Genomic DNA, 12,999 nt, shown 5'->3' with positions numbered 1-12,999 from the left:
GTGCATTGTACTTAAATGTCAACCCTGGGGCTGACTGGAACAAAATTACTATAACAATTAGGGAAGGTACAGTATTTCTTGGGGTTTGTTAATGTCCCATATCAAAGTATATTTTCAAGATTCCACCATGAAGTTGGGATAGTTTCTTAATCATAAATTTGTTGTTTGCCTTTGCTTGGACCATGCTGTTTCTTGCAGCATGACATTAGGTAGTTTTCCACCTGAACCTGCCCTGCCTTGTATTGCTGAGACACAGCATAAGCATGACTTGTAGACTTTACTGCCTGAAGGATATTGTCAACCAGCTCTCTGATCCTAGATTCTCCTACTATTGGAAGCATCCTCTCCACATCCATTCTACATAGGCCTTTCAATATTCGGTAGGTTTCAGTGAGATCCCTCCTTGTTCTTCTTAACACCTGCGAGTACAGACCCAAAGCCATCAAACACTCCTCATAAGTTGACCCTTGCATTCCTGGGAATATTCTTGTAAGCTTCCCCTGGGTCCTCTCCAACGCCAACAAATGTTTCCTTGGATTTGGGGTACTAAACTGCTCGCAGTACTCCAAATATGGTCTGATCAATGTCTTGTAAATCCCCTGCATTACATCCTTACTTTTTTATTCTAGTCCTCTGGAAATAAATGCTAATATTGGACTTGCTATCAACTCAGCTTGCAGGTTAACTTTAAGGGAATCCTGTAGTAGGATTCCCAAGTTCCTTTGCACCTCTGATTTTTGAATTTGGGCCCCATTTAGGAAATTGTCTTTGCCTTTACTCCTTCTACAAAATGCTCAACCACATACTTCCTTACAATATTAGATTATGAGGACACGCAGTCATCTTTCATTGTCAGTTAGTAATGCATGCATTAAGAAATGATACAATTTGTTCCTCCAGAATGATATCACAGAAACACAAGACAAACCAAGACTAAAAATACTGACAAAACCCACATAATTATACCATATAGTTACAACAGTGCAAGCAATTCCGTAATTTTATAGAAGAACAGACCATGGGCACGGTAAAAACTCTCAAAGTCTCTCGGAAGTCCCGTCATCTCATGCAGACGGTTCAAGGGAGAAACTCTCCCTGCCATGAGCTTCCAGTGCCGCAACCTTGCCGATGCAGCATCCTAGAAGCACCCGACCACAGTCTGACTTAGAGTCTCCGACCAGCTCTCCAGCACCGAGCACCATCTCTGCCAAGCGCTTCGACCCCAGCCCTGGCAATAGGCAAAGCCGAGGATTTGGGGCCTTCCCCTCCAGAGATTCTCGATTGCACAGTAGCAGCAGCAGCGAAGCAGACATTTCAGAAGTTTCTCCAGATGTTCCTCTGTGCTTCTCACGGCTGTCTCCATCAAATCAGGATTGTGCACGGCATCCTAGTTTACAGATACGATATCATTCGGAGTGGCCGCGCGCATTGCATCGTGCTGCCATCTTCTCTTCCCCTTCTATTATATATTCCATTTGCCACTATTTTGCCATTTCTTCTAATATGTCTAAGTCCTGCAGACTCCCTGCTTCATCAATACAACCTGCTCCTCCAGCTATCTTTGTATCATCTGCCAAACATGACCACAAAGCCATAAATCCTACCATCCAGATCATTAACATATAAAGTGAAAATTAGTGGATCCAACACCAACCCCTGCAGAACACCACTAGCCACCATAGCCAAACGGAAAAGATTTATTCCCTCTCTTTGCCTTCTGCTAGCAGCCAAACTTGTGTCCATGTTGGTATCTTTGCTGTAATACCATGGACTCTTGTTTAGCAGCATCTTGTCTGCTAAAGAGTCTTCTGAAAATCTAAGTAAACAACAACCATTGACTCTCTGGTCTACCCTGGCTATTATTTCCTGAAAGAATTCCAACAGGTTTGTCAGGCAAGATTTTCCCTTAAGAAAACCATGCTGACTTAAGCTTACGTTTTCATGTGCCTCCAAGTACCCTGAAACCTCATCCTTGATAATAAACTCTTAACATCTTGCTAACTACTGATGTCAGGCTAACTGGCCTATAACTTGCAACACACATAGAAGTTGCTGGTGAACGCAGCAGGCCAGGCAGCATCTCTAGGAAGAAGTACAGTCGACGTTTCGGGCCGAGACCCTTTGTCAGGACTACGTGTTCCTCGTGTTGGCCTATAACTTCCTGCCTTTTGCTTCCCTCCCTTCTTAGAGTGGAATGAGATTGGTGAGGTATTTTTTCAGTCCTCCTGAACCATTCTAGTTTGTTTTTTTTTGTTTGGGAAGATTTCTTCTAATGCCTCCAGACTCTTCAGCTACCTGTTTCAGAACTCTGGGGTGTAGTCCACCTAGTCCAGGTGATTTATCTAGTTTCAGACCTTCCAGCTTCCAAGAACCTTTTCCTTAGAAGTAGCAACTACACTCGCTTCTGTCCCCTGACACTCAAACTTCTAGCATGCTGCTGGTGTCTTCCACAGTGAAATATTATTCCCAATCTCATTGTCTTTAATTTTGCACATCAGTTTACGTCAGGCTTTTATTTGAAGCCTCTTGAAACTACAAATCATATCCACTGATTTCGCCTTCTCTATTCTACCAGATATATCCTAAAGTACTGATATAGGTTTGTCTAGCAGTATTCCCCTTTTATAACTACTTGCTGACTTTGTCTAAATCTGCTCATATTTTCCACAGAGTCTGTTTGACTATCCTTTTATAATAGACTATATCATGTTCTGTAATCTATTCCTTTCATCCACCACTTCTATAGCTTCCCACTCTTTCAATCAAATGTCTCTGAAATCTAAACTCATTCTGCTCCTGCTTCTTCCCCCCCCCCACCCCTCAACCATCTCTCAAGCTTACATTTACATGTTATTCTATTTCCATGAGTTTTATATTTCTGACTTGACTGAAGCATCCACTTCAGGACAATTGGGTGGTAGTATAGAAACCGCTGTTCAAAAACCTCACATCCTGAATTTTTAAAATATCATGACGGAAAATTAAAGCTACCATTACAATTATCAGTTGGCTAGAAAGTACTATTATAAATTATATGTGATGGTTGTCCATTGTCCGATGATGACAGAACATATGTGTGGGAGAGATTTTACATTGGAAAAGCCATTGCACTGGGGCACTTCAATTTTTTCAGCCTCCAAAGTCTTGAGTCTGTATGAACAAGGGTCACAAACTGGGGTCTTCCTTGGTTTCAATGAATGACCACAATGTCTTCTGTGTCTTGTAATACCTTTTGCTCATCATGGAGTGTTGCAGTACTACCTTTCTGGCCGTTGGATCTCATTCTCCCAGTCCACCGGAGCTGACTTCGCATGCCGGGACAGGCATGTCCTCATAATTTTTTTAAAAATTGTGTATTATATATGCTTCCTATAAACTTAATACTAAATTTGTTGCTGGATTATAAAGGGAAACAAGCAGGAGTGGCAATTGCTGAAGATAAATAGTTCAAATCTATGAAGCTGTTGATGAAATACAAATAGGTTATTTGTATTTCAAATACAAATGATTGTGTAGCCAAGTTTCCATCGAACTCAGTATATAAGTTTGCTGATGACTCAACAATTGTAGGCCGTATCTCGGGTAATGATGACTTTGAGTACAGAGGAAATTAAGAACCTGGTGGCATGGTGCGAAGACAATAACCTATCCCTCAACGTCAGCAAGACGAAGGAATTGGTTGTTGACTTCAGAAGGAGTAGCGGACCGCACGACCCAATTTACATCGGTGGTGCGCAAGTGGAACAGGTCAAAAGCTTTAAGTTCCTTGGGGTCAATATCACAAATGACCTGACTTGGACCAACCAAGCAGAGTCCACTGCCAAGAAGGCCCACCAGTGCCTTTACTTCCTGAGAAAGCTAAAGAAATTTGGCCTGTCCCCTAAAATCCTCACTAATTTTTATAGATGCACCGTAGAAAGCATTCTTCTAGGGTGCATCACAACCTGGTATGGAAGTTGTCCTGTCCAAGACCAGAAGAAGCTGCAGAAGGTCATGAACACAGCCCAGCACATCACACAAACCTATCTTCCGTCCTTCGACTCACTTTACACCGCATGCTGTCGGAGCAGTGCTGCCAGGATAATCAGGGACACAACCCACCCAGCCAACACACTTTTCATCCCTCTTCCCTCCGGGAGAAGGCTCAGGAGCTTGAAGACTCATACGACCAGATTTGGAAATAGCTTCTTTCCAACTGTAATAAGACTGCTGAACGGATCCTGACCCGGATCTGGGCCGTACCCTCCAAATATCCGGTCCTGCCTCTCGTTTTTTTTTCTGCATTACCTTACTTTCCCTTTTCTATTTTCTATTTATGATTTATAATTTAAATGTTTAATATTTACTATCGATTTGTACTCGGGAGCGGGAAGTGCAGAATCAAATATCGCTGTGATGATTGCATGTTCTAATATGAATTGTTTGGCGACAATAAAGTATAAAGTTAGAGAAGGGTTGATGGAGCAAAATTTTTATTCATTGGTTGATATACCGGGTGAATAGGCTCTTCTGGCCCTTCAAGCTACGCAGCCTAGCCATCCCCCAGTTTTATCCTAGCTTAATTACAGGACAATTTACAGTGACCAATTAACCTTCTAACCAGTGTGTCTTTGAACCAAGAGGGGAAACTGGAGCACCCAGAGGAAACCCATGCGGTCACTGAGAGAGCGTATAAACACCTTACAGGCAGCAGCAGGAATTGAACCCCAGTCACCTGTACTGCAAAGCGTTGTGCTGACCACTACACTACCATGTTGTATATGTGTTTTTACCATGTTGACTCTTCCTGTGTAATTTGAAGGTAATACAATATTTTAAAGGCTCATTGTGTAGGCAAACAATCTTTTAAGGCATAAGTTTGCATTGAGGTTAAACCCAGGATTTATAGAATTTGAGATCTGTAAGCTTAGTGACCCAATAAATTTAAACTTTAGCAGATTACTTAACAGATTAATATCTGTAATGCAACATTGAAGTTTCATTCTTTGAAGTTAAAGCAGTTCCTGTACATTGGTAATGGAGATGATGCTGATATGAAAGGCAGTGCTCACACCAGTTTATGGAAGCTGACTGAACTGAGTCATTTCCTGAAATGCTGTTTTCTCCCACAGTGCTGGATGTGGTAGAACTGGAGCCATATGTGCAATTGATTATACCTGGAATTTACTAAAAGCTGGGGTGAGTCATCTCTTTTACAACTTTCCTCTTAAAGATAGGAAACGAATTACCCTCCTGAGAGTAGAAAATAGACAATACTGAACTATTTTCAGATTGAGGTTGGTTTCTAACCACATTTTGATGTTTAAGTTTAGTGCCTTCTGCAAAATATTAATATGCTTATTGACACAGCACTTCCATAAAGTACCTTCAGGGAGCTATTCAAAATTTTATTTAGTGTGAATCCAACAGTGTAAGATAAATTTGATCACTTTTAATATGCAAATATGAACATTTATAAGTTTTAAATTAATATGGCAACATTAATTCTAGATTTGTTTAATAAATCCTAATTGTTGAGATTCTCCACAGCTCTTAAATGTCCTTTTGATTGGGGTTGACTGTAACAATGTAAGGAAATTGCTAATCTGGCTAAGTAAAGGCACACTTTATTGGCAATGGATTGCAAGTTAGATTCTTCTACTAATGATTAATGAAGACAGCTCTTTACCTGGAAGTAATTAAGTTTGTTTTTAGTATCTAAGGAAGCAAATAAATTCTTTCTAATTGATGTGTGATTATGCTCGTAATTGGGGAAAAGATAATGTGGTCACAGCTGTCTGGAGAAGGGGCTTGGATAATAAAACAAGCTTGGATCTATATTTCAGCAAGATGTTACTTAGATTAATTGGAGTGATGTACTTTACAATCTTGTAAATGCAGTTATAAATTATTGAAACATTGCTTTCAATGTCAATTTTTCTTTAATATTCATGTGAAGTACTTTGGACTGTTTTTACTAGAACAAACCTAAGTTTTATTAATAAAGGTATTAATTGAATTACTGTTTGGAGGCACTTATTTTTTCTGTCTTTATTGCATGAATTGTCTGTTAACACAAATTATGCATATGAATTTTAATTATGTAGATTTTAGTTCTCATTTGTGCAAAATGTGTTCTCTCCTAGAAAATACCTGAAGAATTCAGTGTGTTTAATTTGATACAAGAAATGAGAACACAGAGGCATTCTGCAGTTCAAACAAAAGTGTGTACATGTCATACTTATTTTTTCATCATTTATCCCTTGTTCCCTAAACCACCTTAGGTTGTTTATCGTTTGGTTTCCAGTTGAATCTAATCTGCCATTATAATTTTAAATGCAGTAAAAAGTGCAAATACATTTGCAGGTAGGTGGGACTAGATGAGAGTAAGAGTTTGTCGCTGACTAGAAGGGCCGAGATGGCCTGTTTCCGTGCTGTAGTTGTTATATGGTTATATTTGTAGAAGTGGTCAGATACAAGGAAATGTTGAGTTGTTTGGCAATCTAGTTTTGTTGACATAAAATTTATTTAAAATTAGTTCAAAATAATATCATGAACTTTCTAAAACTGATGGTCATAACTTGCATTTATTCTCGAGGCTTCTGTGGTTTAAGGTTTGCATCACCTCATAATTTCTTTTAGTTAACAGACTTGAATGAAAGTTTAACTTAGTTGAATTCTGCAGATAAGCAATCTGCCCTTCATTTTGAAGAAGTGGCCTTGCCATGAAATTTATTTTTAGTAGAGCATTATAATATTTGGCAGTTTCCTTAATAAGGGTAAAAGAGGCACTTGCTTGACAACACTAAAGGCCCAAATGAGTCAGAAGATTCAACTCCAGATAATTTGGCACAATGTCACAGTTAATTCCCGAGTGTAGTTTAAAGGATGGTTCTGTAGTGTCAGTGCAACTGTATTTTAGCTGGGGCCTTTTTGTTTTGCATCCTTGATTGGACATAAGATTGTTTCATGCTATTTGAAAGAAGAATGTGAGAGTTCTTTGGTTCATCATCATCTAACTGATGAACATATTCACATTATTGTTTGTGTAATGATATTGCATTCAAATTAGCTGCCCCTTTTTGTTATTACAACAGTGACTATGCTTATAAAATTGTAAGATGGTAACAAATCATAATGGCATTAAGATTTTCATTCCCTTGTGCCTGCTATTCAATAAGATCATGCAGATCTTCTACCTCAAAAACGCTTTCCAGCAAAAAACATATCCCTTGATTCCTTTTAATACAAATGTTTTTTTATTACTCGAGTATACTTAGTGATTGAGCCTCCATCTTCTTCATGGCAAGTTAGAAAAAGATGTTTATTTACTATTTTCACAAATTTCATGGGAGTATATTTTATCTCAAAATTTTCTGGTACTGAATTCTCAAGACAAATTTCTGTTGCCCAAAAGCCCAAGCATAGTTATAACCTGTAGAATAATATACACATTTGTATTAAATTGGTAAGGGTCTTAAGTGTTTTGAGACCTTACTTGCATAATTATGGTTTTAAATTTATTTGGCCTCAACATGATCCTGTAACTATCATTTTCTTAGTATGCATATGTTATTTAAGCAATGTTCCAGGACATTTTGCAAGATACATTCCATTTTCTTTCAGACTTCATGGTAAATTTTTGAATTCAGTTATCAAGGAGTGCCTATTGTTTTTCCAGGAGCAATATGAGCTTGTTCACCGTGCAATAGCTCAACTATTTGAAAAAGAATTGCAGAGGAGTCACTGTGCTCAAAGGCTATCTGATATGGTATGTTCAGTCTTTAGAAACATCACTTCATAGAAAGTCATTTTATTTTCATTCCTTGCAGTATGTGATTCATCCATTTTGTTATGGTTTGGGAGTTACTTTCAGCTGGTCTGTTACCATTATAATTATTGTTTAAAGTACACCAGATTAACTTTTACCAGAAGTTGTGTAACTTTTATGTGAACTTATGTCTTATAGTTGTGAATGGTAGAGACAAATGGGAATCATTTCACGTTGGAAAAAATATTGAGGTCATTCATTTTTTTAAGTTTTAAAGGAGTTCAATCCTAAAGTCTCTTTTTTTAAAAAAAAAATGCTGTATTGCATGCAGATGGCTGTTTGCTATTTTCCGGAAAGCCTGCTTCCTTTTGTTCATTGAAATGTGGTCACTTACAGTACCTGTGACTTTGACATAATGCTTTTCTTTTAAAGTAGTGAACCATGAGTAATCAAACATCTGGGAAAAGCAATTCAGTAACAGGAAATTTGGCCGGCTCATAACAGTATTCATGCTTTTTTTTTGGGGTGTTCGCTTTTAGATGCAAAATTATTTTACCAACTATCCAAGACAGTTTCTTGGTAATGTGTTTTATGGTTGCAGGCAGGATATCTGGGAATTAATTAACTTTCACATCAATGTAGAGTTGTGCAGACACACAAGGAATATAACAGTGCAGCTTGGATGACCAACATGAATATTTATGCTGTACATTGGAGAAATTGTAATTTAATGCAGTTAATGATTATATATCAAAAATGCCATATAACATTGAATTATTAAGCACAGAAGTGCGTCTGTTATTAATTTAATTCCTTGAAAGGGTCTGCTCAATCATCACTACTCTCCTGTCCCTTACCTCTGCATGTTTCTCCTTTTAAGATGACCGTCTAATTTCCTCTGAGTGCTACTATTAAATATGTTTGCTGTTCTTTCTGGCTGTGAATTCTGCAAATATATTTTGCATATTGAATTACATTACTGACACACCTGAAATTATTGCTGTAAGTGCCTACGTGATCTCCAGCAATAATTACCTATTATTGAGATAACGAAATATTGCTCTTAGCAAACTATGATGCAGCCAGATATATGCATAGGTGTACTTGTTGCAATTACATACTGCAGTTTAAATACCGTAGCTAACAATTCAGTATCTATAACTATTCAATTTTATGAATGAAAAGGGACGGCGGAAGGATTCTGTATGTTGTAACTAATGAGTACGTTCATTTTTTTAAAGGGGCTGCAAAAGCAATATTGTCAAACACAAAGTAACTGGCGCCGCAGGTTGATAAAATAGTATAGTTTGATTTTGGGCACAGTAACCAAACACCTTTGAATATTTGCAGTATTTAACCTTTAACCACTTGCACAACTAAGTTATGCATTATACAATTGTTTTATGCTGTGATGGTTGAAGGTTTGGAATTTATTGAGCATTTTTAGAGTTGATAATGTAATAAACTAATTTCTGGCTGTATTCAGATTGCAAAGCATATAATATATGCAGCTGCTGCCCACACCATAACATCTAAATAGCTATTATTTTTATGGATTAGTAATATAATAACTTTTATCTTCAAAGAACAGAATAATCACGTTTTGAATGGGAACAAGCTCTGCAGAGGAAAAAGTCCCACTTCAATTTTAAATGCATTCATCTGAATTTGCAGAGTTAGGGAGTATTTGTACAGAAATTATCCATCTGTCCATCCTGAATGTATTTTCACATTATTTAGAACAGTGCTAAGGTTTGTTGTTTTTTGGAGTCATCTCCTTATATATTTGCATTAGTACTGTGGCGAGCAATTGGTCCAGAATGACAGACAAAAGGAAGGTGACCCAGAGCATGAACCCAGCCAGTCTCCCACAGACCGGGGGGTGGCGTGGTGCGAGGTGACAATCACACGTCCCAGTTACAGTTAGGATGACCCACAAATACTCAAGCAAATAGCTGTATAACCCAAGCTAAAATGTAACAGTAATTGAACTGGAACTTCCCACTATAATCCCACAAAAGCATTTTAACACAAGAAAAATAAACAGTACTGGTCATTAGAAATGCAGGGGCGGGCTGTCGACCATGCCCTCACCCCCCCCCCCCGCCCTCCCAGAGCATCACAATACTTTCTCTTCTGTCCTTATTTACCAGGCTCAGGTGTGAACTTTGAACATTGTTCCTTTTCCATTTCAGGCTTTGTGTTAATGCACTGTTTGTGTTGTTCTTGAATAAATAAATAGATATCAATACTTGCTTTTTAAGATCTTTGTTACTTAAACTTTTTTGTCTTTACAATAGGATGATATCAGTTCTAAAAGGACGACTCCTTCCTCAGTTCCTGCAACTTCTGATTCACCACCACCCAAGCCACCACGAGTACGAAGGTAATTTGTTTATGTGAAGTTTTGCATAACTATAGAGTCAGATACTGTTTGTCTTGGATAGTAATAACTAACTACATTACAGAATTCCCTGAATTAGATCTGAGTGATAATAAACTCAGGCAAAGAGCATATGGAAAGTACTATTACTGAATTACCAAGAAAAGTCTCAGCTATCATAAACAATATACAAAACGCTGGAGGAGCTCAGCTGCTGTGCAGAGAAATAAATGGTTGATTATTTTTGTGGCTATCACTCATTAAGTGAAACGGTATTTAATTTTCTTTCCATTCTCATGTTTATTATTTGTATATTAGTGTGTTTACCTTTTTCTATTTTTAAGGTATTTTTGTTTACCTTGCTTTTCTATAGAACTTTTATGGTTTGGGTTCAGGGTGTTTCTGATTTTTAAAAACGCAAACACGAGGAAATCTGCAGATGCTGGAATTTCAAGCAACACATATAAAAATGGGGGACAGAGAAAGCAGGATCTCCCATTGGCCACACATTTTAATTCCACATCTCATTCCCATTCTGACATGTCTATCCACGGCCTCCTCTACTGTCAAGCCACACTCAGGTTGGAGGAACAACACCTTATGTTCCGTCTGGGTAGCTTCCAACCTGATGGTATGAACATTGACTTCTCTAACTTCTGTTAATGCCCCACCTCCCCTTTGTACCCCATCCCTTATTTATCTTTTATTATTATATTTTTTTCTCTCTCTCCTTTTCCTCCCTCTGTCCTTCTCACTATACTCCTTGCCCATCCTCTGGGCTCACCCCCCCGCCTTTCTTTCTCCCTAGGCCTCCTGTCTGTCCCATGATCCTCTCATATCCCTTTTGCCAATCAACTTTCCAGCTCTTATCTCCATCCCTTCCCCCTCCTGTCTTCTCCTATCAGTTTGGATCTCCCCCTCCCCCTCCCATTTTCAAATCTCTTACTATCTCTTCTCTCAGTTAGTCCTGACGAAGGGTCTGGGCCTGAAACATCGACTGTACCTCTTCCTATAGACGCTGCCTGGCTTGCTGCGTTCACCAGCAATTTTTATGTGTGTTCCCGATTTTTGTTCATTTTATGAGAATTTCACTCCATGGAAATAGCAGATAGTTTGCTTAATGGAAAGCTTGTCTGTAAATTCAAACACTAAATATATGGTTTTCCTGTATTAGTAATGAGTTGCCCCAACTGATTTTGCATTGTAACTCGTGCTTTAGTTTATAGGAAGTAATTATATTTGCTGGCTTCTAAGCATAAGAAGTTTCAATTCATAAAATAACTTTGGCTTGGCTTAGTTTAGTTCTGTTGGAATGCATTTTAGAAAACAAAATTAGAATCCTAGATCATTACAGCACCGTAACATGTCTTTCAGCTCATCTAGTCTATGCTCAACCACTAATCTGCCTAGTCCCATCGACCTGCACCTGGGCCTTGCCCCTGCATGCCTCTCCCATTCATGTACCTGTCAATTGCTCTTAAATGTTGAAATTGACCCTGGCTTCATCATTTTCGCTGGCAGTTCGTTCCACGCTCTCACCACCCGCTGAGTGAAGTTTTCTATCGTGTTTCTTTTAAATGTTTCGCCTTTCACCCTCAACCCATAACTTCTAGTTGTAGTCTCACCTATCCTTAGTGGAAAAAGCCTACTTGCATTTACCCTATCTCTACCCCTCATAATTTTATATACCTCTGTTAAATCTTCCGTCAATCTTCTATATTCTAGGGAATGAAGTCCTAACCTGTTCAATCTTTCCCTGTAATTCAGGTTCTTAAGTCCTGGCAACATCCTGCTAAATATTCTCTGCACTCTTACAATCTTATTTACATCTTTCACGTAGGTAGGTGACCAAAGCTGGACACAATATTCCAAATCAGGCCTCACCAACGTCTTGTACAATTTCAACATAACATCCCAACTCTTGTACTCAATACATCGATTTATGAAGGCCAATATGCCAAAAGCTTTCTTTACGACCCTATCTACGTATGACGCCACTTTAAAGGAGTTGTGGATCTGTATGTCCAGATCCCTCTTCTACTGCATTCCTCAGTGCCCTACCACTCACTAGGTTAGATTTACACTGCTTGGTCATCCCAAAGTGCAACACCTTGCACTTGTCCTCATTAAATTCCATTTGATGTTTTTCAGCTCATTTTTCCAGCTGACCCAGATCCCACTGCATCTTTCTTGCTGTTGACTATACCCCCAACCCTCGTGCCATCCACAGGTTTGCTGATCAAGTTTACCACGTTATCACAAACAAGAGAAAATCTGCAGATGCTGGAAATCCAAGCAACACACACGAAATGCTGGAGGAACTTAGCAGGCCTCTTTTACATAGATGCTGCCTGGCCTGCTGAGTTCCTCCAGCATTCTGTGTCACCACATTATCATCCAGATTGTTGACATAGATGACAAATAACAACGGGCACAGCACCAATCCCTGAAGGACTCCACTGGTCACAGGCCTCCAATCAGAGATGCAGCCATCTACAATCACTCTGTGGCTTCTTCTGTGAAGCCAACATTGAATCCAATTTCCTACCTCATCTTGAATGCCAAGCGACTGAATATTCTTGACCAACCTCCCGTGCAGGACCTTGTCAAAGGCCATCCTAAAGTCCATTTAGACAACATTCATTGCCTTACCTTTTATCAGCACTTCTGGTAACTTCAAAAAATTCTGTAAGATTGGTTAGACACAACTTGCCACACACAAAACCATGTTGACACTCCCTAATCAGTTCTTGTTTATCCAAATACTTAAAGATCAGGTTCCTTAGAAAACCTTCCAGTAACTTTTCCACTACTGATGTCAGGCTTACTGGCCTATAATTTCCTGGTTTATTCTTAGAGCCTTTCT

The 12,999-nt window shown here is 38.8% G+C and overlaps 1 protein-coding gene across 2 annotated transcripts in view; it reads left to right on the top strand.

The window, feature by feature from the left end:
• The window catches only part of LOC134359492 (tyrosine-protein phosphatase non-receptor type 12-like), a 116,906-nt gene that overhangs the window by 73,260 nt on the left and 30,647 nt on the right, over positions 1-12,999 (top strand). For both annotated transcript variants that reach the window (XM_063072824.1, XM_063072825.1), the window contains exons 9-12: positions 5,112-5,178; positions 6,126-6,203; positions 7,661-7,750; positions 10,051-10,136. In XM_063072824.1, the coding sequence (XP_062928894.1) occupies positions 5,112-5,178; positions 6,126-6,203; positions 7,661-7,750; positions 10,051-10,136 (321 nt within the window). The remainder of the gene's footprint in view (positions 1-5,111; positions 5,179-6,125; positions 6,204-7,660; positions 7,751-10,050; positions 10,137-12,999) is intronic.

The sequence above is a fragment of the Mobula hypostoma genome, chromosome 20, assembly GCF_963921235.1.
Source record: "Mobula hypostoma chromosome 20, sMobHyp1.1, whole genome shotgun sequence".
In the NCBI taxonomy this organism is placed as follows: domain Eukaryota; kingdom Metazoa; phylum Chordata; class Chondrichthyes; order Myliobatiformes; family Myliobatidae; genus Mobula; species Mobula hypostoma.
The sequence above is the reverse complement of the archived record's forward strand: the minus strand, read 5'-3'. Positions and strand labels throughout refer to the sequence as shown.